Genomic DNA, 27922 nt, shown 5'->3' on the forward strand with positions numbered 1-27922 from the left:
GCAAGGAAAGTTTCCTTTTCGTCAAATTTACAATTCTATTGACCAGACATAACTCCGAATCTAAAACTTTACCCGAATGTAGATGACGGCATCGGTCCCGTATCCCTCCAGAGAGTACAATTTCAGATCCCCTTGGAAGTAACGGGCGTAAAGTCGCGAGATGGGCAAACCGTATCCATAACCGGCCTACATCCCAACAAAAACAAGACAAAACTGAAGCTCGGTGATCCCAAGCCACGTGGGGAAAAAAACCCAAACCTGATGACCCGAGATGACCCACCAGAGGGACGGCCCGGGACCCGTCGATGCTGGGCCGAGGAGCCGTGGAATACGTGTACGTAAACAACCTGTCGATCTTCCGCAGGGGGACGCCTCCTCCGCGATCGCTCACCTGTTCCAAACAATAAAATCCCCATAACAGAGAGGCACACTTTCCATACGTCAACATGACGACTATGCACGCTAAACCCACCTTGACAGTCAGATCTTCAGTTCCCAAAGCCACCTGAACACGGATCGAAGGATGCTCCATGGCGTCTCCGTACAGCTCCATGGTGGCTCGCATGGCGTTCTATGACGAGATAGAACACAGCTGTGTTATACATGCTTAGCATTTTTAGCAATAAGTGCCTCAAAAAGCATCGTCTACCTTGAGCAATTCAAAAACCATGTGATACAGGTGAGATGGAACGTAGACCATTGTAATGGGTTTTCCCTCGTCTTTGACTGGAAGGACAAGGTACTGATTTCCATTAATGTCAAAGACTCAAGAGCTATTTTGTTTTTGTTCTCCAATAGATACCGTTGAATTCTTCCAACGTGACCTCAGGGGAATTCATGTAATATCGGTCACAAAGGTTTCTTGCATTCTCATAGGCATCTAAATTTGAGAATAAGCGTTAGTATTTATATAAAAGCACTTGGCAACGTTGCGTTACCTTTGACCACATCACTGACTCGACAGATGGGATCAATGCTTCCGATTTGTTTGGGATGTGCTGGATTGACCTTCACCTTGCCACCAAAGAGGAGTGCTTGAGATCAAATTAGCAGCAAAAAAAATAAGTTTAATTTTCGGAAGTATACCACAGTTCTTTTGTATTTACTAATTGCCTGCCTTTGATCATACTAGATGCCTAATCTATTTTCAGTACCAGTAAAAATGAACTAGTACACTGAACAGGACTCAAAAGATACTCACTGTGCTGGTTGAGCAACATGCGGATGGAGATCCTACTCATGTAAAACCGGTCAAGAAAATACTGCACATTCTGACTTAGCACCGGGTCAGTCCCGTAAGCCTCCTTGTACTCCACGAGACCCTGAGCCATTGTCGGGATGACGTCGTTGTGACGATTTCGGATCTTGATCACCGCATCTGTGAAACTTAAATGCGGACGCATGGCACATTTGACATGGCTGTGAGGTAAATCAGTAGAATAAAAACATACTCGTATGTCACTTTCTCGTCATCTGTGTTTTTGTCTTTAAATTCCAGAATCTCCTGGAGACTTTGCACATACCTGAAACACAGGTACATCTTTTTAATTTCATTTTTTTCTCCTGGTTTCGTGAATGTGCGTACCAGCTCTGGACCAGGCGCACCGATGGCGTTCTTAGCAGGTTATCTGGCAATAAGTTGATCTCCTTCATGATGTTTGCTAGCCTGACAGGTAACTCCTGTCTGAGGAAGGTGAAGGATGTTTTCTCGCAAGCATTTTCTGAACCTGAGTTGTGGGGGAGATTGATCACGTTATACTCACTTTTATTGTCACTGTGAGACTATTAACTGCAAAACAGGATCATAATATTATTTTGATTGCAGTTTGTAGTGTAAACAGAGGATTTTTTTTTCCCACAAGAGATCACCTACTTTTGAACACCACAAAATATATGGCTACATGAATATAATGTTTCTATTCTTTTTTTTTCCACATTGTTCATCCGTCTTTGGTAGTGAATCAGATAATTTCAGTAGGTTGCAAAATATTACAACCACCTGACAAGCCCACAACAGTCAACATAGCAATATTCTTGATAATTTTAGGTCTTACCAAAATCCAGAAACTGCTTCATGGACAGAGGGGAGGGCGAGAATTTCGAATAATAGTCAATGTCCTTCCCGATGGACACACTACTGCGCAGAAACCTTAAAAGTCTCATAATTGTCGTCCGTCCGCGCCTAGCACAAATCAATGTATCCGATTGGGTAGGAGCTAGTATTCAAACTGCATTAGCTTCATTGTAAACGAGAGGGTACCCTAAAAAAATACTATCGAAAGCAACGCTTCAGAAGGGCTGATGTAAAATCGGATGGAAGGTATGCATGCTCCATTATGCCTGTTAATGCATCGATATGTTTCTCTTTAAAATATATATTTATACTTGAGGCAGACATGCAAATGAAAAAAGTGGATGTACGTATGAAATAGGGCAGGCTAGCAGCTAGCTTCCAAAGACAACTACTCGGATCGAGATAGTACACTTCTTGTTCACCCCCGTGTTGTTTTTCCAAATATTGTGGACACTAGTACTCCATTTGTAGCCAATGCGTGTTCCTTGTAAAGACATTGATCCAACAACGGGATGATAATATATTATTATAACAAGAAATGGTAGCAAATGCAATATTTAAACTCAGATATTCTTACATTTCGTGTGTATTGCTAGTTTTCTGAAAACCCGCCGTTCGTGTCTAAAAAATAAATATTACAATACGTCCCATTTATTTTTCCCCCTTTTCAATTTTAGCGGAAAACAAACAGCGTTGCCTTAACAACCATATTACGTCGTCGTTCCGTGACCACTCAAAATAGTTAAACGTCTCGTCAAAAATGATGGGCACTTATTTCCCTGCAGACAAAACTCAGGGCAACTTAACAAACTACTTGACGCTACAAATTACCAACGAAGAAGACAACGGCTTCCGCTAGCAAACGCATGGTTAGCCTGCTCCTATGTGACGATGGAACGCATTTCGAAGCCGCGTTTTTGACTGTGATGATTATCTAATTTACTTTAGATGCTCTCAAGTTTAATGATAATCGACTTGCAACTTTTCTGCAAGTTCCGTATTGCAATAAGCGTTTTCGGCATCATCGGACTCAACTTTAATCTGTTGGAGGCGTTCCGATTGTTCGACCCGCCAAAGAGCAGCAAGGTCCGTAAACCATTTTGAACGTCGTCTTCCCTTAAGCGACAATGAGTGGCGGCTTTAACTTCGGTCAGCCCTCCACGGGGTTTTCTTTCGGTGTAGCGAAGACCGCCGCTACTGCGGCACCCACCACGGGCTTCGGCCTGACCGCGTCGACTGCCCCAGCCCCCGGAAGCAGCGGCGGCGGCGGCTTTACTTTTGGATCGTCCCCGCAAACCGGCGCCAGTAGTAACCCGCCCGGCGGCTTCAGCTTCGGCACCCCGGCGAAGAGTGCCCCTTCCGGCGGGAGCCTTGCGTTCGGGACCCCCACCACCACCACGTTTAGCCTGGGTTCCACTCCTCAAGCCGCCCCGGCTGCAGGTCTGACGCTGGGCACCGGCGCAGCTCCGAGGATGGCGGTGTCGTCTGGATTCGGCCTGGGTTCTGGCATGACCCCTTCCACAGGCTTCTCGTTCGGGACCCCAGCCCAAGCTCCAGCTCCAACCCAGCCAACAGCTGCAGCAGCTCCCATTGCAGCCCCCATGGCAGCTTCCATGGCAGCTTCCATGGCAGCCCCCATGGCAGCTTCCATGGCAGCCCCCATGACAGCCTCCATGGCAGCCCCCATGGCAGCTCCAGCACCCATGGCCAGCGCACCAGGAGGCCTGTCATTCGGGGGCTTCAGCTTTGGTAACAAAGTCCAGGTCGCCCCAACGGCAACCACAGCAAGTGCCACGGGTGGTGGCTTCTCCTTTGGGTCGAACGCCACCCCAAGCCTCACACTGGGTGCCCAGGCCATGACCACCCCTGCAGCCACAGCTCCGCAGGGTGGAGGTTTTGCCTTGGGTATTAAACCCTCCTCAACCCCAGCTCCCCCTGCAGTGACGCAGGCTGCTCCATCTCTATTCTCAGCCCCGACAACGACAATGGCCGCCGCCCCTACTTCGGGTTTCGCATTTGGCGTCGCCCCGACCCCAGCCGCAGTACCTGCTGCAGTACCCGCCGCTACCACCACCACCACCGCCCCTGGGGGTCTGTCCTTCACGCTGAAACCTCTCGGCCCTGTGACCTCCAGCGCCGCCCCGGCTCCGACCGCAACTACGGCGGGCTTCTCGCTGGGACTGAAACCCGCATCCACCACCAGCATCATTACCACGACCTCGACGGCGGTGGCGGCCCCGATCACCTCGGCCGCTCCCGCCGTGCTGACCTACGCCCAGCTCGAGGGCCTCATCAACAAATGGAGCCTGGAGTTGGAAGACCAAGAGAGACATTTCCTGCTGCAGGCCACCCAGGTCAACGCTTGGGACCGCCTGCTGGTGGAAAACGGCGAGAAAATCACATCCCTGCACAAGGAGATGGAGAAAGTGAAGCTGGACCAGAAGAGGCTCAACCAGGAGCTGGATTTCATCCTTTCGCAGCAAAAGGAGCTGGAGGACCTGCTTTCCCCGCTGGAGGAGTCGGTCAAAGAGCAGAGCGGCACCATCTACATGCAGAACGCCGACGAGGAGCGCGAGCGGACGTACAAGCTGGCGGAGAACGTGGACGCCCAGCTCAAGAGGATGTCCCAAGACCTGAAGGAGATCATCGAGCACCTAAATACGTCCAGCGGTCCGGCAGACACCAGCGATCCGGTAAGATGGAGCCCGGCGCTACCTTGATTATACGACTGCACGTTTTAACCATTGTTTTCCTATTCCAGCTTCAGCAGATCTGCAAAATCCTCAACGCCCACATGGATTCGCTCCAGTGGATCGACCAGAATTCGGTGCTGCTCCAGAGACGAGTGGAGGAAGTGTCCAAGCTGTGTGACAACCAGCGCAAGGAGCAGGAGAAGACATTCCGTTTGACGTATGACTGAACCAAAGATGCCCCCAAAACACTGGAGTTCTTGACAGAAGTATACATTTTTACATTAGCAGCAAAGGGGTTCCTAATGATTGATATTTTTTTCTCAACTAGTATTCATAATAGATAATTCCCCCAAAAGTTTTTTGTAAAGTTTAAGAAATCATCTTTTTCAAAATATTTAATACATGTTTTGAGATATTTTTGGGGAAATAGTCAATAGAAAAAAAATAAGTAGTCACCATTTTCAAAATGCACGCTCAAATTGATTTGGCTGTTATTCCACAGATGCGTGCATAAATATGGCTGCCATTACCTGGAATTGGGATCCAATCTGTTTTCAAATGGGAAATGCTGGCTCTGAATCATTTTTGTAAGCCCTCCCACTCCAATTGAATTGGACATCTGTCATCATCAGTGGCAGTGCATAAATTGTGTCAGCATTATTAGGTAAAGCATAGTCCAATTGGGAAAAATATATTGCCTAACTTTGAAACGGTAAGACAAAAAACAGTAAAGTTGATTTTTCAAAAACATTGTTTATTCCACTTCTGGGTAAGAAAATGCTGAATATCACATTCAGGCCAAATTCCCCCCTTTATTTTGCTTACAGAAAAGAACCTATTTAGTGACAATAGCACCTAAAAGAAAAGAAAACAAGCAAAACATCTGTTCACATTGAGTCATCTGATTTAAATTGCTATTTAAAACATACCCCAAGGGTCCATTCTCAAATACAACACATACACATGTTCATCCAAGTCATCTTTGCATAGCCTTGTTTTTGTTGTTGTTTAAGTTTGTACCACTTAATCAGATCAGTAGTTAATTTTCAACTGGATGTTAGCCTGCTTTACATCATAGACTGAACATCTTTGGCTCCATGTGATTTATCAAAAAATAAATATACAATGTGCAGAATTATGTACAAAAATACAAAAACATGTTTAAAAAAAATACAGTGTAGAAAACTAACCTTTCCGGTATTTGCCATTTTCTTCTGGCAGGGGCACTGAATTTAAATTTAATGATAGTATAATGTGGGAAGATAAAATCTGGTAGCTCATCCTAATTTACTGCAGCTATTTTTGTCTCTTCATTACATTGTGCAGGAGTAGTGACCATTATGTTTCATTTAAAATTGAAGACTAATTAATATAATAGGTTGTCCCTATTATGAGTAACTTTCATCGTCAACCCAAGTTGTCATCCACGACTTCTTCTCAAAAGCCTCCAGCTTGACTTTGGCGTCTTCGTAGTGAGGACAATCCTTTCGGATCCGCACGGCGTGATACTGAGGGACGGTTTCCTCCTGCTTGGACCGTTTGAAGAATCCACACTAAACGGAAAACACATTTGGAAAACATTTAGTATTACAAGAGAGATTAACCCTAATACGCCATGAGTTGTAAAGAAATTTGAGCATGCTTTCTGCATTTTGAGGCACGTTTTCAAAAGCCAAGCCGATGTCAGGCAAAGCACTTGTAAAGCTCGCTATTAAAAAAAAGCACGCCTGATTTTGTCACACATATCGCGCATGACTAAATCTAGTGTGCGATATGTGTCGGGTAAAATCTGCAGAGCTGACCCAAGCCTTCAAAATCTGAATCTGAATTTTTATTCCCGTCATACTTCAATTTAATCCTTGTAAATAAGGTGTCCAAACCAAATGATATATTTTTAATCATGAACTCAATACCTGCCATTGATGGCGACCGCTAATGATAAAGAATTCGGTGTACATGATTCTACGCAGAGGACAAAGATTGGTCTTGGGTCGGCTCTGCTTCTGTGCAGAAAGCTTCTAAGGTGAGTTCATTAGTCGCCACACATGCTCAAGTCTTTCTGTTTTTCGCTCGTTTCTCAACCTGTTCCGAGCCTAAAATTCAGGCCTCGGCAGAGAGTTTGTCTTTGTCAGAGGGCTGAACGAGGATTTCAGCCTTGTGATAGGCCGCATCGCACTGCTCTTTGGATGCTCTCTTGAAGAAACCGCACTGAAGGGAGGGGGGGAGCGAAGGTGAGCCATCCACAATCACAAATGGAATGAACAGTTCAAAAAAATAAAAAATGAAAGCAAAAAAAACCCCTCCCTCATACATTGTACTTCCCCTTTTTTTCCCACTTTTAGGCAACGGTCACTTCTCTCGCTCACCTTCCACAGCAGGCAGACCAACAAGGCCAAAATGAAGATCCCTGCCAGAACAGCCACCATGATGATCCACCAGGGTACGCCGCCATGTTGGGCCACGGCACTCTCCGGGAACACGGTAAGCGTGACCTGCCACATTACAAACATACCGTTGACTTGGAAATATCCGCGGGTAGACTGGCATGGTGTATTTCACTCGACATTAGGTTGCTTTACCTCCGTATCGGGAGTTCTCAAAATCATGTTTGTGGCCTGGGTGTGGAGCACCAGTGAAGCTTTCACGGTAATATCCAAGGATGAAAGAGAAGTGTAATCCTGCATAAATAGAAAACTACTTTAGTTCACAAAAAAATGATTCATAACTGTCGACTTAAGTTTTTGGATCATTTCAAATTGTGTAGACTCGTGTTTATCGTGCGACAATTTGGAATACAAAAGCTGTCACACGACGTTGTTATTCTTTAAGAACATAATTTGGGTGAGATTTGACCATACAATTATAAACCAGAGGCAGAATCAATGTTACACCTCCAGAAAGGTGGCATTCCATAGACGAGCCCTGAGTTCCACGGTGGTCCCATCGAGCCCATGCAGGGGGCACTTGAGCAGCACACACTGCAGGTCTTTGCCACATGCCTTAAGACAAAAAACCCATTAAATCTCCACTAAAAAATCAACTTCACGTATCAAATTTATGCGGCATGATGCTCACCAAAATCTTATTTTTGTTTGACGGTGAGGAAGCTTTGCCTCTTGTTTTTTTCGGCGCAATCTCACGCTTTGTCCTGAATGCAGAGCTCTCCTGGGAAAAAAAACAAGTATTTTTCAGACCATAAGTCGCATCTGAGTATAAGTCGCACCAGCCAAAGAATACACACTTAAGAAGCCCAAAAAAGTAATTATAGTTGTAAAATTGAGAAATAACAGGTGGAATAAATGCTAAATACGGAATATGAAGGCAAAAGGGGTACAACATAATATTAGCATTGTGTATCTAATAATCTGGCTTGTAAATTATCGTTATTTGTTCACATTAGGTTTGTTGAACGTCCTTTTTCCAACGCATTGTAAAGTGATTTTGCAAATGATTGAAGTTCATTTACGCGACATGTATATGCATAACAGAAAAGGGATATTTGATGTTATCTTTCAGTGAATAGAGTACCTGGATATGTTTGAGAGGGTTAATCTCCGAATCTGGTGTGCAAATGACGTCACGTGCTCCTTCTTTAGCGTTCATCTTCACCAGGTATAAAAGCCATTTGCCATTTCTGTTGGATTTAGGCCACTGGATGTGCAATGATGATTTGACAGAAGACTCCCATAAATTGTTAATCTGATAAAGGAAGATGAAAAACAAGGGTCTTAGATGAAGCCGATTTTAACTTCTAAACATGGATTTTTTCTCCCCGCGATTACAAAGTGAATAACCCTACTCTGAAGTTGTAATTGATTAAATTGCCGATCTCTTCTTCGCTCTTAATGGCGCTCTCTCCTCTCACGGTTCCCCCGAAAGAAACACGATGAGGGTTGGCTTCTCTGATCAAACGAGCAAAAACAATATTTAAGATCCACACACCTCAGGCAAATACCGTCACACATACACTTACCCTGAAACCGATAAGGGCAACTCAATCATCACTTTGACTTTGACTTTCACGGGGGGAAGATCTTGTACGCTAGTTCTGAATAGGAAAAAAATACCATAAATACAGGAAATATTAAAAAAAACCTGGCTCGCGTTTCGAGTTACTACGTTTGGAGCTGTAGGTCGATATCCACCTCTGTCGTCTCTAGAGTCATCGCCACAGTGCTCAGAATGATGTGAAATGTAACCTACACGGCAAAAAAAATGGATTTCAAACATGTACAAACCAAAAGACACTACAAATTTTGTTTCAAAATATGAATGAAATGATGTGTATGAGTACATCTATCTTAATTTCCACTACTGCACATTCGTTCTTTCACCCCCTGCAGTGAAATCCCCCCAAATCTGCAAAAAGCAACCAAAACAGCAAATGTCTAGAAATCCCCATAAAATCAATAGGAAATGACGATAGATTCCATTTCACTTAAACTGGCTGTTGTTTCTCATTTTTCAGTGCCATTGACGGCGCAAGATCTCCGATCCATTTTGACAGCGAGGGGCGAAAGAACGACCGTCCCGACTTTCTGGGTAATCCCGTTTGTACATTATGACGTTAAGGTTTGATACCTGGGAGCCTTGCTTAAACGGGTTGCCGAGTTCGCAGTCAGTCGTCGAGCCGTTTTGATTGGCGATGCAAATGATCTGCTTGTCAATCTGTGTAGAAATTAGAAAGTGCGTGGTCAGTCACATTTAGCAGTCAGGGAAAAAAACCCTATTGAGAATGTTAAAAAAAAAAAAATCTAATTCACAATTCTACTGTACCGCGGCACGATGCGAGCGGACGCCCGAGTAAGACAACGTGTCGGGGAAGGACCCCGTCAGTTTGGCCTCGTAGGCGTCGTCTCCGTCGATGTTGTTGACGGTCAGGCGCACAGCCAAGTCTTTCCTCTCGTAAGTCAAATGAAACACGGGGACGTTGTTTTTGCTGCGGACGCACAAATAAGCATTTGACGTTCATTGTGACTGAATTGTGATTCAGAGGTGGAGCTTAAGTTCTTTGTCTTACTCACATGGGCAAAGGCAAGTAAATGTCTTGGTTGCTTTGCTTGTACAGTAATTTGTAGCTCATCATCAGGTTACTGCGACAAATATGATCCCTTCCGCATCCCTCCTTGACAAAGTTGACCTACAGCAACAAAAATGGGCCAAATCCAGAATTTGAGTACATTTTACTTCCTATCCATCACATTTTGAATAATGCTTGGGCAAAATTCTAAAACATGTATTTTCTTAGGGAATGTACTTGTCCTAAGACAATTATTTTGTATTTTCAGACTAAAAATTGCACTTGAGTACTCATGTAGAAGAGAAAATATATAACTTATGAGTATAATTCACATTTTGGGAGGGCAATATTTTCATTTTATCAGAAAGCAACAACACTAACCGTACAGTCAGACAGCTATAGCCTCCAAAAACAGTTTTGGAAGAAAAAAAAAACAGCACTTGCCAAACTATGAAAAAAGTGAGACTTATGGTCCGAAAAATACGGTAAGTATGGCATTATGGTCAGGAATAAGTGATAACCTATTCTACCTGAAAAATTAAAATTGGTGTTGATTTGCAAACCTGTAGCTGCGATTAAACCAACTGTTATGACTATCAAATCAAACTTTAAATATTTTTTTAACCAATTATTGATTTAAAAAAATAGCAGAAAATTTGAACAGTTAAGGGTAAACTTTTAGGAATTTTGAAGCCTAAATGTCCTCCAATTCTGGAATGACTCATAGAATGACAATGTTTTCTGTAATTCCCACCTTGAATGTTTCTTGGCTGGACTGAGAAGAGTCTAAAACGGGCAACAGTTGCGGAAGGCCACTTTTGGACTTATGACGCTTTGTACCAACAATTTGTGCCGACATCTCGATGGGAATGCTGCGCATCTTATCCTTAATGTTGTCCTGTGCAAAAAAAGAAAAAGGAAAAAAGGAATATGAAGTGTAGAATAGTCCCAACTATTACTAAATCACTGTATGTAACATAGTTTTTGATCGTTGGACGCTGCTTCATGGATTCTTTAGTGCTCACCTTTAACTTGGCTTTTATCTTCACGCACGTTTCCTGCTTTTGTCCTCGAAGGTCCAAGGTGCCGTTAAACTGGTGTTCTGTGTCCGAGTTAGATTTGTTCAAGAATACAACTCTGGAGAGTAAGCCTTGTTTCCTGCGATCTCCGTCCGCTTCCACGGAATAGCCGATGGCTTTTGAGAAAGAACGTGAAATGACGTGTGAGACGGAGGAAGCCTTTCTGAAAGGTTCGTCAAAATAAAAGCTTGCGTACTTATTCTTGGGTTATAAGACGCCGTGTTTGCTCTGTAGCTGAAGCAAGCGTCCACCGTGAAGCTAAAGGCACAGAAAAGATTCCTTCTGAATTATACTTTTTAAAAAAAATGTACAAATAGTGAAGGAATATTTACCAAATGTTGTTGCCACAGTTTTTAATTGTCAGATCAATTTCGCGGGGGGAAAGTTGGACATTTCTGTGAAGACTAATAACTGGTCGTGCCCTGAAAAAGATAGTGAAGTGAAATTGATGATGTGATTGCGAAAGAAATTTAAACTCCCAATCAAAAGTCGAGGTCCTATTGATTCTCGGCAAGTGTTTTTGTAAATATCGTGGAATGTGTATGAATATGAAAACCTGTAAATGAGTGCAGAGTCTGATAAAGATCCCACAGCAAGGTCAGGATAGGAGTTGCTGTCCAGGTCCATGTTGCCTGCCAGAGAATAGCCAAACAGTCGCATGTTGTAATCTTTCCCAGAAATGATCTGGAATAAAATAGATAATAAAAAAAAACACTTAAAAATTCAATTTTCTACATACATAAGTGCAGGGTGTTCCAAAATGTTTGACCCCATTTCGTAGGCCAATAATCTTGACAATTTTTGTTAGCACGACCTCAAATTATCAGTTTGTGTAGGAACGTTTCAAGTTTTAGTGTGCAATGTTTGGCATTTCTATCTTTTCAGGTTAAGAAATGCCATTCACTTCAAAAGAATAGGCATTTTGCGTTTTAAGAGCACTCAGTCACCCAAGACAGTGCAGCATGCCTTCACAAATTTTGCATACAAAACAAACTTGGACTTGGCACCAGAAATTTCAAGAAAAGGGTTGGAATGTGACTTTCCACACTTGATCTTCCAACACTCTTCCGAGAACTACGCAGGAAGTGCTTTTTTGGGGTGATGTGTCCATGCCACTTGGGTGGGTGACAGCCCAAATCTTTGCCTATAGACACAGCCACAAAGCCCTCACTCACACTTACTTAGATTGGCTTATGTAGGTTGGTCGGCCAAACTCAATGTCAAATGTGCACTACACAGGTCAATGCTTGATTTTGCTCAAATTATAGGTGCAACGCAAAACATCAAATATCATGTCTTGGTTGACCCTGGATACTACCCTGAAAAAACTCTGGAGGTTAAGCAAGGTTGTGGATGGTTACTACTTGGATGGGAGACTGCCTTGGAATACCGGGTGCTGGAAGCTCTTATGTTTGCTCACTTAACCTCGTGAGAAGCAGTTTTATACACAAAGCCCTCACTCACACTTAGATTGGCTCATGTAAATTGGTTAGCCAAACTCAATGTCAAATGTGCACTACACCGGTTAATGCTTGGTTTTGCTCAAATTATAGGTGCTATGCAAAACATCCAATATCATGTCCTGGTTGACCTTCTGACATACTACCCTGACAAAACTCTGGAGGTTAAGCAGGGTTGTGCATGGTTACTACTTGGATGGGAGACTGCCTCGGAATACTGGGTGCTGGAAGGTCTTATGTTTGCTCACTTAACCTCGTGAGAAGCAGTTTGATCCACAATATACACAAAGCCCTCACTCACACTTACTTAGATTGGCTTATGTACATTGGTCAGCCAAACTCAATGTCAAATGTGCACTACACTGATCAATGCTTGATTTTGCTCAAATTATAGGTGCAACGCAAAACATCAAATATCATGTCTTGGTTGACCTCGCATACTACCCTGAAAAAACTCTGGAGGTTAAGGAAGGTTGTGCATGGTTACTACTTGGATGGGAGACTGCCTTGGAATACTGGGTGCTGGAAGCGCTTATGTTTGCTCACTTAACCTGGTGAGAAGCAATTTGATCCACAATATACACAAAGCCCTCACACACCATTACTTAAATGTATGTATTTGTGTGGCAAACCTCGTTAAAAATCTCAAAGTTTGCTCTTGCTAAAACTATATAGATGCTACTCAAAACATGTAATATCATGTCCTGGTTGGTAAAGTCATGTCAAGACACTTGGTCCCTCGTCACCAAGATTTTTATTTCCAGGTAGTGACCGGGGTTCGAACCCAGGACCCTGGATCTCAGAGGCTAATGCTCTAACTGCTCAGCCAGCAGAACACATAATAATTTTAGTTAAAAAAAAAAAATTGACATGCGTTTTGCGCCCAAAACCAATGTCAATTTTTTTTTTTTAACTAAATTTATTGTGAGCTCTGCTGGCTGAGCGGTTAGAGCATTAGCCTCTGACATCCAGGGTCCTGGGTTCGCATCCCAGTCACTACCTGGAAAAAAGATATTGGTTCCCCTCCAACCAAAGGTGGGAGGGGGCACCAAAACATATTGGTGGCCCCTCCCACCTTTGGTGGGAGAGGGCACCAAAACATATTAGTCCCCTCCCGCCTTCGGCGGGAGGGGACATTAAGACAGTTGGTCCCCTCCCGCCTTCGGCGGGAGGGGACCAGGACTCTTGGTCCCCTCCCGCCTTCGGCGGGAGGGGACCAACACACTTGGTGTCCACCCCCGCCTTCGGCGGGGGTGGACACGGCGGGGGTGGACACCAACACACTTGGTCCCCTCCCGCCTTCGGCGGGAGGGAACCAAGACTTTTGTTTCCAGGCAGTGCCCGGGATGCGAACCCAGGACCCTGGATGTCAGAGGCTAATGCTCTAACCGCTCTGCCGGCGGAGCCTCCAATAGTTTTAGTTAAAAAAAAAAAATTGACATTGGTTTTGGGCGCAAAACACATGTCAAATTTTTTTTTTTAACTAAAATTATTATGGGTTCTGCTGGCTGAGCAGTTAGAGCATTAGCCTCTGAGATCCAGGGTCCTGGGTTCGAACCCGGGTCACTACCTGGAAACAAAAATCTTGGTGTCGAGGGACCAAGTGTCTTGACATGACTTTACCAACCAGGACATGATATTAGATGTTTTGAGTAGCATCTATAGTTTTAGCAAGAGCAAACTTTGACATTTTTCATGAGGTTTGCCGCACAAATACATATACGTAAAGGTGAGTGGGGGCTTTGTGTATATTGTGGATCAAACTGCTTCTCACCAGGTTAAGTGAGCAAACATAAGAGCTTCCAGCAACCAGTATTCCAAGGCAGTCTCCCATCCAAGTAGTAACCATGCACAACCTTGCTTAACCTCCAGAGTTTTTTCAGGGTAGTATGCCAGAAGGTCAACCAGGACATGAGATTGGATGTTTTGCATAGCACCTATAATTTGAGCAAAACCAAGCATTGACCTGTGTAGTGCACATTTGACATTGAGTTTGGCCGACCAATCTACATTAGCCAATCTAAGTAAGTGTGAGTGAGAGCTTTGTGTATATTGTGGATCAAACTGCTTCTCACGAGGTTAAGTGAGCAAACATAAGAGCTTCCAGCATCTGTTATTCCAAGGCAGTCTCCCATCCAAGTAGTAACCATATCCCTGGGCGTGCGTGGGTTTTCTCCGGGTACTCTGGTTTCCTCCCACATTGTGTAAAATTGTATTATATTTAAGTGTTTCCAAACAAACAGTTCTATAAATCTGTATGCAGTTTAAGCAGGATACAAATGAACTGTACTGTACACTCGTGTACCACTAGAGGGAGTCTGTCTACCACTGGTGGTACTGCACTACAGCATAAAACTGATTTTTGGGGGAATTTCATATTACCAGGACAAAGAACAAACATAGTTTCATCCTAGCACGCACATCTCCAGTGAATATGTGAATCAAAAAATGCACCTGAGTATAAGTTGCAAGCCTACCCAAACCATATAAAAAGAAAAAATGTGCAACTTGTCGTCTGGAAAATACAGTAATTCAACGCCATACAGTCATGTTTCATGTCTAAAATGGAACTAACCTGTACTGAACTAGCCTTTATTCCCTGCGCAGAGCCGTGATAAATGTAGACCTTTCCGGCGCCGGCGTCGTCGTAAGGTGCTCCGACGGCAATGTCTGATAAAGGAACACTCGATGCAACCATGTTCTCGTTAAAAAGCAACAGAATGACCGGACTGACCTTCGTAAGAGTCCCGATTGACGTCGCCGATGTTGTCCACCGCCAGGCCGAACATGGAGTCTCGGTTGCCATCGAGACGAACGGGTGCGGCGCCTCGCCATCGTCCGGCCTGGTTGCTGTAAACATAAATTGCACCTCCCACGTCTCGGTCCTTCATGTAGAACTGAGGGGCTCCGACAACGATGTCCTGCCAACTGAGTGACGCAAATGTAAGGTCGGGTTTTGTTTCCACTTTTTGACGTAAGGTGAAAATGTGACCCACCCGTCGCCGTTCAGGTCGACTACGGCCACGTCGTATCCGAAAGAGGACGCCAGGCCGGGTCCGTACAGCGTGTGCTCCACTACGAGTCGGGCCGAGCCTTCGTTGTCTTTCCTCAGCAGCAGGACGGCTCCGCTGTGATTTGCTCTCGGGGCTCCCGCCACCACGGTGAGACCACGCTTCCTGCTGATGCCGTGACCCGAGTCCAGGGAGAATCCTGAATGGAGAAAGAATCGGATTTAAAAAAAAAAGATTGGTTTTTTTTTGTGTGTTGACTCACTGGATGCCATTGACAGCAATAAACCCCCAAAAGATTTAACTTGGTGCCTGGCAACGATCGAAATATCATGTATATGTATTTACACCACTAACAGAATTTTGCAGAACAAATAGCTCATTGACCACAAGAAGATCAAGAAAATCACATCTGACATCTCATGTAATTATTTATTATTTTAATTTATTCATGTTAAAAAAAATATCTGCAATCCCTACATTGATTAGAAATAATGACGGGGCACTGATTTTAGTAACAAGTGCTGAGAAGTACAAAAAAATGTAGTAGCTTCAATTTCAGCTTCTTATGTGTGACTATTTCGATGATATCTAAAAAAAATTATGTGGGCCAATAAAAACTGTTTAAAAAAAACGCAGTATTGCTGCGTGTAGGTTCTGCATTTAATATCAGAATATTGATTTTTGCGGCTCACCGAGGTAGCTGTTGGCCGGCACGGGTACGAGATCCGCATTATATACGTGCTCATCCCCAACTTCGTACGGGCCATCGTCGTACACGCCCATCTCCAGCAGAGTGTTGTTTTTCTGCTCCACCCGCACGATGCCTTTTGAGGGGAGAAAAAAACGCATCAGTGGGGCAGCGCGGTGGGGAAGGTGGGTGGCCGAACGTGTTTCAAGACCTTTCCAGTTGTACGCTCCCGGCGCTCCAAACACCAGGTAATGGTAGTCCTTGGTGAAAGCGGCGGCCACGCCCTGCTGACAAGAGCCGAACATCTCGTGACCTCTGACCCTGCCGTCGCAGAAGTTCCAGTTGCCGCCGTCCTCGTCGGACGCCTCGTCGATGCTCAGGTCTTGGCTCAGGACGTAGCAGCGGCCCGTGATGTCGCGGGCCTCTTGCGGAGTGTTCACGAACAAGCGCCTCTGGTAGCGGTGAGCGCAAGTCTGAGGACATCCCCCAAAAAATGCTCGTGTTATGCAATGAAATCTTTTCAAGTTAAATTGGCCAAAACTTTTCTCTCAAATTTATTGCATTTGATAAGAATACTTCAGGTTTATGTTTGTGTACAAAACACCTCCAGCACCCCCATAATTTCCACCCCTGGATCAAGGGGGTATTTGATGACATCTAGGAATGTAGTATCGCAAACCTGAAGTATTCCAGTAGATATTAAGGCTACTTTTAGATCATGTTTGAGTATATACAGGAGTATTTAGAAAAGATTCAGTAAGTATTTCAGTAGATTTAAACCTGTAAGGGTGTTTTAGTACATCCAGATGTATTCAGAAAACTTGATTTCAAAGTACTTATGTTACTTTTAGAGAGAATATCTGTACATCTGGATAATTTAGGAAGGTTTATTTCAACTGATTAAGATTATACTGTGCTTTTAGTGAGTATTTAGGGGAGTTCAGATGAAGTTTAGTACGTTTTTTTCCAGTAGGTTTTGTTGTATATGAAAACCTGTGCTTACGACGACGCCATATTTCCAGCTTGATCATTACGGTGCTACTTTGTGTCAAATTTTGAGAACCAGTTATTCATTTAACAGTATGTTGATCAATAGGGTTTTTGGCAATCATTACAGTTTGGGGTTTGAATCTCAGCTCGGTCCTCTTGTGTCAAATGAGAACCCTAATAATAAAAAAGTGCAGAGAACTAGGCAAACTTTTTATGAATGCTCACCACAATCTTTCCCCCAGGTCCTTGACTGTGCACCGTCACCCCCATCCACTGGTTCTCCTTGTTCTCAACTCGGATATCCTCTTTCAACGTTTAGGCAGAGAGACAAAGCAACGGCATAAGCGTGGATAGGCAATAGAAACTCCAATGTATGACAAAAAAAATCCACAACAAAGAAAAACAAGCTAGAACGGGTAGTTCATCAGAATTTTTAACTCGGAGCCAAATTCCAACTCTCCTTGCAATTCACGGCCAACTCGACAAGGATACAGACGGCCTTTTGTCCTATCCCGCATGGACGTACGGTTGAACGGATGGACGGGCTTAAGGCAAATTCTTACCTTCACTGTCAAATAAAATGCGCTCACAGTCGGGAGAGTAGCTGATGTCGCATTTGTAAAGTCCTCCAGTGATGTTGGCGTTCTGTTTTCCCAAAGCTTTGGCTCGGGGGGCACCAATTAACAACCTGAGAAAAGAAATACGAATGTATCACGCCTTGTTCGCAGCCATCAGGTGAACGTGATGGGGCGAATGGGACCCTTATCAGTACATTGTCAGATTTAAATCTTGTTCAATAACAAAACAGTTCTGCAGTCTTTTGTTCTTAGGCCAGCGCTTCTTGTGGAGAATGCGGGCTATTCGCAGAGCGCCTCAGAGAAGCATTGGTGCAAGAATGATCCATGGTCTAACCAGTCCAAAATATCCAGAAGGGATTCTATTCTCACGTAATTTATTACACATACATTTATCCAGTAGATAAAGGGGTAAGTAGTACTTAGCTCTGTTCCAATAACTGGTTTTTAAATGGCATAAAATATAAGGCTAACTAACATAAGTCGTTGCAAAACTTTAGTAGAATTAGTCTAAGCTTTTTGTAAAGGGGATTAGGGTTATTGTGCACAGCATTATCGTTTGCATTCTAGTCCAGTTGAATTGAGGTTAAATTTGGGGGTATTTTTCCCAAAATGTTTGTGCTTACTGTACACAAGTTCATGTGAAAAAACATTTCTACAACAATGTTTCACTATTGGACATGCTTGTGAATGCAAGAGTTGTGCAGCTGCTAAGATTCCTGCTTTAAGACAAAGAAAAACAGTAAATAAAAGGAGGAAATGGTATGTGGGCATATTATTTTCTGCACATTTCCCTCCTCAAATGCTTTGACACTTAGTCACTCAGGTTTTTTTTCCATTAGTGTTAACAACATGGATGAGTATATACTGTAAAAGTAGATGGCATCCCACTATGAGATTGCAAGGTTGACCTCAGTATGTTGTAGTCTGACTCAAGCAAAAATCAGGTTTGATAACAGAGTATTTGTTTTGTCTGTGATTTTTTTTAGACTAGTCTTAAAAACAAACTTTTATCAACCTTCAGATAAGGAAACCTGCAACTATGAACATATTTCATTTTATCGCTCACTCTCGCACAAGTTATTATACACATGAGGAACCTTGTAGGCTACATTTTGACAATCTCAATAAAAAGTCTAGAAAAATGCACGCACTGCAGGAATTTCCTTTTGGAACAAAAAAGGAAATCCCGTCTAGCTTTTCTCTTTAGATGCACTTTCTTTCTATTGATCTTCAGGACCGGGGCCCGTGGCTCTTAATTTCCCCGACAAGGATGCGCCTCCCGGGGAGGTCTGACCAAAAGACCCGAGAGCAAATTGCAAAGGCCGTGCTCAAACAAAAGACCGGTGGCATGCAAATACAAACTTTTCACATAGTGGCCTTTACGGTTATCAAGATGACGGAGCCAGAAATACAACTCACGGGGTTCTAACAAGCCAACTCGATAGCGGATACAAGTTGTAAAAAAAAGCATGCAAGTGTTAGAATTGTAAAGGAACCCCAACAGCAGAGCTCCTGGGAAAAGTTGTAGAATTTAGCAAGTGACTGAGGGGTAATATTGACATTTGGATGCAACGCGGCCATCTGCTTGACCGGTTGCTCTCCCGAATGAATGGACTGCGTGCACATTACTCGAGTGTCATCATGCCGTACGTCCGTCTGTCTGTCCGTCCGTCTTTCTGTCCGTCACTGCAGTGTAAGTGAGAAAAGAACGCAAGGGCCGCAAACAATGCTTCCGCTGCTCTTTGTTAACTGGCCGCAGTGGTGCAACAGCTGTGCACGTAAAACCGCTCTCACTGATTCACATAACAATGATGTATACAAACACACCTGATTGACTGTGGAGTCGGCCACCAGAAAATATTTATGAGGTGGAAAGAAGGGGGAAGGGACTTTTTGAGGGGTGGCATTTTTTAAGGGTAGTATGAGATATATTGTAGATTTTTTGGGGGCAATTATACAATGTTCTGCGACAATTTGATTTATTTTAGGATGGTATGATACGTCGTAGATTTGGGGGGGAAATGATATGGCATTCTTGATTCAAGTGTGTTCATAATTTTGCTTTAAATTGAATTATGAATATATTTATGGCAATCAGCTCCAGTTTATCTGAAGCAATAGAAAATACAAATCAGTTTTGGCATGTAAAACAATTTGTTGATGAAACAGCCGATTTTTTTAACAAAATATCATATCAAAATTGCCATCCATTATTTGTTCCATGGCAGCCAAAGAGTTAAATGTGCATTTTTAAAAAAAATCTTTGCCATGATCTGATCTCAGCACCGCTCATGTGACCCGAAGGCTAATTATGCCGACGATTGAAGCGGAAGCTGATGGAGCGGCGACCCAGCTAATGAACAGCTGACCGTTTCCAACGGCGAAGCCCCTCGCTGACATGGTGGAAGCCACAACAAAGGTAAGTTCAACCCTGGGAGTCATCTCAAGTCAACTATTTAGGGTGGGAACGTGTTATTAACTCTACAGCTTTGGCTTCCGGGTTCACGTGTCTGTCACTTTTCCCTGTTTAACGAGAACTCTGGTCACTTTCACAGATGAGCTCCTCTTGCACATCGCAGTCAAAACAGCAGCAGCAGAGATAAAATTCCACCAGTTGTAATCTGAGCGCAGGTCGTTATAAACAGGCTCGGACACGCCGGCGCGTATTCGTTTGAACGGGACGATGGAAGGCAGGAACCCTTCAGGTTCTGCTGGAGGGAGCTGAGGAGGAGAGGTCCCTCAAATCTGGATCACATTTATTTCTGCTGTTCTAGGGATGATTTAGCTGTTTTTTTTTTGACATTTTTCTGTCTTCTGATTGGTTGCTTAGCTCAAAATTTGGCCTGCGTGGGTTTTCTCCGGGTACTCCGGTTTCCTTCCACATCCCCAAAATGTGCCTGGTAGGCTGATTGAAAACTCTAAATTGTGTCTAGCTATGATTGGTTGTCCTTTGTCTCCTTGTGCATTGCGATTGGCTAGCCAACAATTAAGGGTGTCCTTCTGCCTGGTGCTCAAAGTTAGCTGGGATAGGCTCCAGCACCCCCGCGACCCTTGAGGATAAGTGGCTCAAAAAAGAGGAATGTTTTTAGACATTGTTGATCTAAATATTGTCCTCTTAACAATAAATATTCTCTTATTGTATATAAAGCAAATGCCATTAACTCACTGCATGCCATTGACAAACATAGAGGTCCAGTTTATTTTAACTTGCATGGCCGACTATAAATGCTCATCTTTTCGTGTCTTCGACATCACTAGACGCCCAATCCATTTTCACCTGGAGGTCTAAATGCAATCCTTTGGACGTCGAGCAACGTCAATGGCAGCAACTGAGTTGTCCACATGACACAATAGTTAAGTACTGGTCTTTACAGCAAATTTGCATGACACTTGTCACCATTGTTTTTCTAGTTGGCATGCTTTTTAATCAAATTGAGTTGTGTTTTTTAAAAAAAACATATAGTAGCATTTATTTTACAAAGTTATTTTTCCCCTCCACGTTATATTGCAGTTACTATTTTGCAGACTTACATGGGTTTGTCCGGATTGAGCTGGCGGTGCATGGCAAGGGAGAATCCAAACAGGCTGCCCGGTTCCCCGTCTTTCCTGATCACATTGTTGGTGTCCAAGTTGAAAGCCAGCAATGAAGGCACGTTGAAAAAGTAGAAAAGTACCGCACAGAGCATCCCGGTGGCTTTTTTTGCGGGGACAAAGTTTGCACCACCACAACCAGTGCAGTCTGCTCTACTCAGCTGCCGCTGCGTAAGTCCCCTCGGGGAGGGGGAGATTCAACCAAAGCGCCCCTTTTGGTCACTTTGGGAACAACTACAAAGAGATTGGAAGGGGTGATGGCACATGTTCCAATCTCCTTGTAGTTGACAGCTGAATGAATTGATTTTAAATGTTCAAGTACAGTCATATTTGGACATCAATTTAAGCGGTTTTCTGATTTTTGGCTGGAAATCAGTGGCCACACAAGGGACTATTTTCGGTGGTCTTCAGCCCATGTAGTACAGCAAGGCTTTTGTTCTTTTAAAAAAGACCCTGTGTAGTAAAGCAGTTTTTTCTAAATAAATACATTTTTTAAAAGACCATGTATAGTAAGGATATTTGTTTAAAAAATATATAACATATAGTAGGCTTTTATTTGTTTAATGAAATGACCATGTATAGTAAGGCTATTTTCCTTTTAGAAAAAAAAGTAGACCATGTATAGCAAGATTTTTTTTCCTTAAAACAAGTAAACCATGTAGAGTAAGGCTATTTTTCCTAAAAATAAAAAAAAAGTAGACCATGTATAGTAAGGCTTTTACTTGTCCAAAAAAGGCACATGTACAATATGCCTTTTATTTGTTAAAAAAAGGACCAAGTATAGTGAGCTTTATAGTAAGGTTTTTAAAAAGTCCAAATAGCATGGCTATTTTTCTTTTTAAAAAAGACCAGTTATAATAAGGTTTTTTTCTAAAAACAAACAAAAGATCATGTATCGTAAGGCTTCTTGTTCTTAAAGAACAAAAAAGACCATATATAGTAATGCTTTTATTTGTTGCATTATTGATATCATAATCATCAGACTGAGGAAAAAGTCATAAATTATGAACGCGCAACCTCACCATTAACACCTGCTACTCTGATTAATACGTTATTAAAAAGTCACCGTTCAGTCTTTAAGAGTTGAACTTAAGAGGACTTTTGCAGATATTTACTACTTAAATACGGATGCCTCTTTAAACAAAGTGGCTTTTGTCAATATGCATGTGCGAGTGTGTGTGTGTGTGTTTGTGTGTGTGTCAGTTGCACCGCTAATTGCGGCAAATGACTCGCAGGCTTCTAATGTGGAATATTTGAATGTCATGTATTGTTTTGTCTCGTTTGCTCATCGATGCGTCACACTTGAACACATCGCAGGCCTCTTCAAAGATTTCATGATCTGATTGCGCGCCTACTTGCAATGAATGATTATGGTTGGATGCCATGGCAATAGAAATAAGAAACACAACCCAAGTTGAACTGAGCGCTCAACAACAAATGGTCACTAAAGAGTATTTGCTGTTACTTCACAACTAAAACTGGCTAAAACTTTTGTCTGCTTCACATTTTTTAAATATTTGTCTAGTACCGTCAAAGGGAACCAATGTTTTGGGCTGACTTATTTAGCGCACATGAAACCGCCTTTGCAAAAACAAGCATTTTGAGACTCCAGATTGTGTGGGTGAGCATAAGGTCATTTTGTAGTTTTTTCATTGTGACCAAAGAGGGTTTAAGTGCCTTCACCTGAGTTCAAAACATCACACGAAAGCGCACTTTCATGTCCGCTTTGTCCCGAGGCAATTGGCGAAATAGGACTCTGGTTCTTTTGTGTCAGTAAGAGTGGACGGACACCGGATCAAATCCCCGTCCGCGGGCGTCAAAAGTTTGCTTCTCCAATTAGCTGCTTGCTTTTGGAATCTGAAAAACCTGAACTGGCCGCCATATTGGAAGGACGGATGTTGAATTTTCTATTTGGGCCGGTCGTGCGTGGTCGAGTGGGCATGTGAAGCGTGGCGTGAAATGACCGGTCGCTCACAGCTGATCCCACTCCTGTTGTGACAGCAGCGTCCTCCTTTGTCGGGAGGCCGACCGCACAAAATGTGCTGCCCCCCACCCCAAACCCCCCGCACAAAGGCCGGCCGAGAGGAAGGGGGATGTGCCGTGCCACCGGCTCGACAATGGGGGCCGGGGGACATCGCCAAATTCTTTCTCATGATGATACAAGGGAATTCTGGGGGATTCCTTTGTTGTCCTAATAAAGTGAAGCGGCTAGTTTTTTTGGGGGGGGGGGGGAGCGAGAGTGATTTCCCAGAACTCTCTCCGGTGATCATCCTGGAGAAGTTCTTGATGAAATCCAGGTCGAAGCTTCTCCTTTTCTGCTACTTTGACAGCAAACTTCAACTTCCTTCTAATTGTTGTGGTCATTCAGCCTGTTTCTTGCTAAAAATACTCGGGCGATTGGTCATTAGGAAACACATGCTGAAGGGGATTATCCCGGTGGACGTTGTCCGACAAAACCCGAGTGCGGAAAGCCGCAGAACGTCACCGGTCGACCCTCAAACAAAGAGGTCAAGGAACACAGGACCGGATTGGGTCCATGTTTACAAGAAGCCCACAAGTTAAGAAGCAATTTTGCTGAGTGTGTTGGATGAGGAACAATGGGCGAATTAGCGAGCTACTGTCTTTCAAGTCGGACAACAGTACGAGTACTCGGAGAGTCGTAGTACAAGCAAAAGGGTTTGTTACCATGGAGATGGATTAGATGAATGCTTCATTTCTCAGCAGGAAGTGGAAACGAGGATCCACCATTTCTAATGTCTTTTGTTATACTGAGCAACAAAACAGCTCTCTTCTTCTTCTTTTAACATCCAGCATAAGGCCTATTGTCTGTAAAAATGGTGCTTGAATTTCAAAACAATTCCTCCAAATAGATGAAATTTCAATGGATAAATTGTTTGCTATGTTTCTTTTTCTTTGATGGCATGAAATCTTTCACAAAAGAGACCAGAAATGACTATATAAGAGAACTAGGTCATAGTTGGAAGCATTTTCTTGTTATTTTTGGTTTCATTTATTTTAGCCACCATAACTAAGTCTCTAAGCTCGTTTGATTGAATAAATAGTAAAAATTGACCTGGAATATCCTTGTATTTGAATTTGTTTTTAACTTGAGTGGGGAAAAACAGTGGCCCCGAAAGTGAGGTCAAGGTACTCAAATATGAGCTTTGCTGCCGTCTTGTGGCAACAAAATGAACTGCGATTTTGGTGTGGGATTAAATATATGCAATGCCGGTTTCTACCGGGAGAGAGAACCACTGTATTGCTGCTGTTAACTTTGATGAGGTTTGGTTCTAAGGTAGTTGAGTTCAATCATCCAAAATTCGAGTTTTACTGCATTGTACTTAAATAAATACATAAAAATATTTCTGTATTTTAGTATCATTCGCTTATTAAAGAATAGTTGTAATATCTGTTAAGGGTATTTTTCTTTATGCAAGTACAAATTTCTGCTTAAATGAAAAGGAAAGATACATTAAAAAAACGGAAAATTGCTGGACAGCTGGTGGCAAAAATGAGTTTGAAGTGTTGACTCAAAATTCAATTCAAGCTCTATGTGCAGCCCTGATCAATTATATTTTCATCATTTGCTGTCGACCAATAAAACTTGGCAACGGGGCACAGTTGACTGTAGTTTGCACACCATTGTTAAACAGAGGAAAGCTTTTCATCTTCTTTTGTTGGGGGAAAAAAATCTGATCATTTTTTTTCCTTACATCAGGCCCATTTTGTTATTACAAATCTTTGGCTACATTAACAGCAACAGGCGTCAAACTCATTTGAACTAGATAATAATCACATCTCTGGGCCATTGACAGTGACATACGTCCAATCCATTTGAAGTGTAAAGTCTCTCCGCTGGCCTAATCTGTCAGCTGTTCCCAGTTCCAACAGATTGGACGTCTATCACCGTCCACGCAAGTGAACGGTGGTCTCTGTTGTTATCAGACATCATTGTGGCGGGTGCCGAGCCCCCTCCCTGAAAGTGTTGGGAGGAAGCCTGTTGATTCTCTTCGACCATTGGTCGCCCGTCTCGCAGCCTCTCTCTCATAAGCGCCCTCCTCCTGGCCGGTCGAGCGTGCGGGTGGGCTAGACAAGGCAAGGTACGCAAGGCAAGATAGAGCATCACAGGCCAGCGTGGAAGGGAGACAAATAGACAGACATTTGGACAGGGCATTTGGGATGCTTTTGAAAAAAAGGCCATAATCCGATTGTGGACACGCTTTTGCTGATTCGGAGATGACGGGAGTTTTCGACAACCTCGGCACTGACATGCACTCCAACCAGATGAGCTCGGGCAACTACCACAGTTTGCACAAGTCGCAGGAGTCGCCCACCTTGCCGGTGTCCACGGCCACGGACAGCAGCTACTACCACAGCCCGCAGCACGGCTCGCCCTTCGGACCTCTGGCTTCTTATCAGTACCAAGGCAGCGGGCCTTACAACTCCAAGTCTTACGACATGGCTGCCTTCGATTCGACTTACGGCGCTTACGGCAATTACGGAGCCAATTCTTCGCCCGCTCCGGCGGAAATCGGTAGGCAAATCGGGTTTGTTCTTTTAGGCGCATTGTTGAGTGTAAAAAGTTTTGCAATAGGAATGCAGAATAACAGCAAAAAAAAGTTCAATTGTGTTCAATACGAAATGAACACTCACGACTGTATTGTTGTGTAGAAAATGATCAATTTCAATTGGGTTTGAATGTAAACACATGGATGTGTGTTTTATATTCATGTTTGCCTATTTCAAAACATTTGCATGAATCATAGGGTGAAATTTACATTATTACTATTATTGGTATATCATTGTTTCCCATTGAAAAATTCGATAAATTCCACGACATAAACATGTCACATTATGTCCAATTCTAACTTGCATAGTAAACACTGATAAATATGAGACAAAAAATCCATTATGTTACTTGCATAGTAAACACCGATAAATATAAGACAAAAAATTCCATGTTAAATCAATTATTTCCAATGATTATTATTAATATTTCCTTATTTCCCTTCGGGAAAAAATAAACTATTAAAAACAAAAAATGCTATAAATTTCACAAAAGACATGGGTCATATATGTCAAATTCTGCAAAAAAATATAGGCCAAAAACCGGAATAGATTCTACAATTCTAGGTTAAATCAAATGTATAAGGTTCCAGTTCTTCCCAAATAGGAAGAACCTTCCCCCAAATCGTACTCACCCCACCAATGTTGATCCACGCAGAGAAAGAAGAGAGCGAGCCAGAAATCCGGATGGTGAACGGCAAACCCAAGAAAGTCCGGAAACCTCGAACCATTTATTCCAGTTTCCAACTGGCAGCGCTCCAGAGACGGTTCCAAAAGACCCAATACCTGGCTCTCCCGGAGCGGGCCGAGCTGGCCGCTTCCCTGGGCCTCACTCAGACGCAGGTGGGCGACGATCCGAGACGATCTCCCGTGCATCGACAGTGAACCACGACCACCACCAACAACAACGTCAACACACTGTCTTGTCCTCTCTTTGCAGGTGAAAATCTGGTTCCAGAACCGGCGATCCAAGTTCAAGAAACTGTGGAAAAACGGCGAGATTCCTCCCGAGCAGCACGTGGCTAGCAGCGAGTCGCCTCCGTGCGCGTCCCCGCCGAGCGCCTGGGACTTTGTCGCACAACCAGCGTTACCTCCGCACTGCGGAAGTCCGCCTAATAGCACCGGCATCGGCATCGGCATCGCGCCGTCTTCCTCCGCCACCTCCTCCGCCTCGTCCTCCTCTTCGTCCTCCTCCTCGTCCTCATCTTCGTCCTCTTCTTTTTTTACCAACTACTCGTGGTACTCCAACACGAACTCCGTGAGCCACCTGCAACCCGCTTTGCTCCACCACAACTCGGCCATCACCGCCGGAACGATATTCTGAAGGAAATGAAACGACGAGTATACGTCCATTTTTCTAAACGGGTCCTACTTTTACGCGCGGAGTAAAATTGCAACTGGACGTTTGACCCATATTTTCACGCCTATTTATTTTTTTTGCCAGGGATGCATGAATGAGTAAATGAATGAACCACTATTCTATGGATCCCCCCTTTTTTCTTTTTTTTTAAAATATTTTTCTCTTATTGCCAAATTCCAACTTCACCCGTCAGTGATGTAGCACAGGTAAATTGTATTGTGCCTTTTTATACTTGACCTCATATAGTTATGTTGTGTTATAAACAGATCTAGAAAAAAAGAGACAAAAAAAACAACAACAAAAAAAAAACACTGGACCTTTGCTGGTATTTTGAAAATGTAATTGCTTTAAAGACAATATTTGTATTTTGACGTAATGCTGTCGGTCGAATACAAATAAAAGTGCTTTTGAATAAATAGCAAAATGAAAGGAGTTGAATTTTGTAGTGGCCTCTTATTATTATTATATTATTATAGAAATATTTTCATTTCTGTAAATATGACATTTTTGAAAGCTCATGACAAAAAACAACAACTTTGAGCTACTGTTTGTCCAACATCTGATTCATTTATATCAATCTTAAACTGTGTTTTTGTCTTATTTATTTTTCATATTTATAGTGCTCAGAGAATTGTTTATTTGAATAAAAATGGTAAAAATGTACCTTCTTATTGTCCACCTTCCTTTTTTTTCCTACAAGCTGTTGATATACAATCATAATTTTTTATTGGTGTTTTTTGTTTTTAAAAAATCACTCTATGATCATGAAAATCAATAGATAAAAAGATTCCTGGGGTTGACTGGAGTAGATT

General features: G+C 43.1%; 4 protein-coding genes across 7 annotated transcripts in view; 2 read left to right on the forward strand and 2 right to left on the reverse strand.

The window, feature by feature from the left end:
• The window catches only part of pdk1 (pyruvate dehydrogenase kinase, isozyme 1), a 3688-nt gene extending 767 nt beyond the window's left edge, over window positions 1–2921 (reverse strand). Inside the window, exons 1-10 of the mRNA XM_077617353.1 lie at window positions 2055–2921; window positions 1586–1727; window positions 1452–1523; window positions 1202–1386; window positions 939–1034; window positions 803–880; window positions 650–726; window positions 473–571; window positions 281–391; window positions 73–186 (exon numbers count right to left, since the gene is read on the reverse strand). Of these exons, the coding sequence (XP_077473479.1) occupies window positions 73–186; window positions 281–391; window positions 473–571; window positions 650–726; window positions 803–880; window positions 939–1034; window positions 1202–1386; window positions 1452–1523; window positions 1586–1727; window positions 2055–2163 (1083 nt within the window). The 5' untranslated portion in view covers window positions 2164–2921. The remainder of the gene's footprint in view (window positions 1–72; window positions 187–280; window positions 392–472; window positions 572–649; window positions 727–802; window positions 881–938; window positions 1035–1201; window positions 1387–1451; window positions 1524–1585; window positions 1728–2054) is intronic.
• LOC144087068 (nuclear pore glycoprotein p62-like) lies at window positions 2171–5956 on the forward strand. The gene is made up of 2 exons (XM_077617352.1): window positions 2171–4767; window positions 4836–5956. Exons 1-2 carry the CDS (start codon window positions 3202–3204, stop codon window positions 4992–4994), a joined length of 1725 nt encoding a protein of 574 aa, XP_077473478.1. The 5' UTR covers window positions 2171–3201; the 3' UTR covers window positions 4995–5956.
• Window positions 5501–26573, reverse strand: itga6a (integrin, alpha 6a). 4 transcript variants are annotated; one of them, XM_077617350.1, is made up of 26 exons: window positions 21125–21350; window positions 17579–17703; window positions 17241–17320; window positions 16237–16498; window positions 16030–16161; window positions 15323–15536; window positions 15061–15254; window positions 14902–14996; window positions 11423–11550; window positions 11199–11288; window positions 11063–11124; window positions 10813–10982; window positions 10542–10685; window positions 9792–9907; window positions 9544–9706; window positions 9349–9435; window positions 8887–8966; window positions 8741–8815; window positions 8567–8669; window positions 8296–8466; window positions 7843–7932; window positions 7659–7766; window positions 7347–7445; window positions 7134–7259; window positions 6850–6975; window positions 6174–6320 (listed from the first exon to the last, which is right to left on the reverse strand). In XM_077617350.1, exons 1-25 carry the CDS (start codon window positions 21277–21279, stop codon window positions 6868–6870), a joined length of 3177 nt encoding a protein of 1058 aa, XP_077473476.1. In that variant the 5' UTR covers window positions 21280–21350; the 3' UTR covers window positions 6174–6320; window positions 6850–6867. The 4 variants fall into 4 exon arrangements, with proteins under 4 accessions (XP_077473477.1, XP_077473474.1, XP_077473476.1 ...); XM_077617351.1 differs by lacking the exons at window positions 6850–6975; window positions 21125–21350 and adding an exon at window positions 26386–26573 and having other exon boundaries at window positions 5501–6320; XM_077617348.1 differs by lacking the exon at window positions 6850–6975 and having other exon boundaries at window positions 5501–6320.
• Window positions 25229–27542, forward strand: dlx2a (distal-less homeobox 2a). The gene is made up of 3 exons (XM_077617355.1): window positions 25229–25718; window positions 26409–26593; window positions 26691–27542. The coding sequence occupies exons 1-3, from the start codon at window positions 25421–25423 to the stop codon at window positions 27072–27074; spliced, it is 867 nt and encodes a 288-aa protein (XP_077473481.1). The 5' UTR covers window positions 25229–25420; the 3' UTR covers window positions 27075–27542.
• Window positions 27543–27922: the final 380 nt, after the last annotated feature.

Source organism: Stigmatopora argus, chromosome 13 (genome assembly GCF_051989625.1).
Source record: "Stigmatopora argus isolate UIUO_Sarg chromosome 13, RoL_Sarg_1.0, whole genome shotgun sequence".
In the NCBI taxonomy this organism is placed as follows: domain Eukaryota; kingdom Metazoa; phylum Chordata; class Actinopteri; order Syngnathiformes; family Syngnathidae; genus Stigmatopora; species Stigmatopora argus.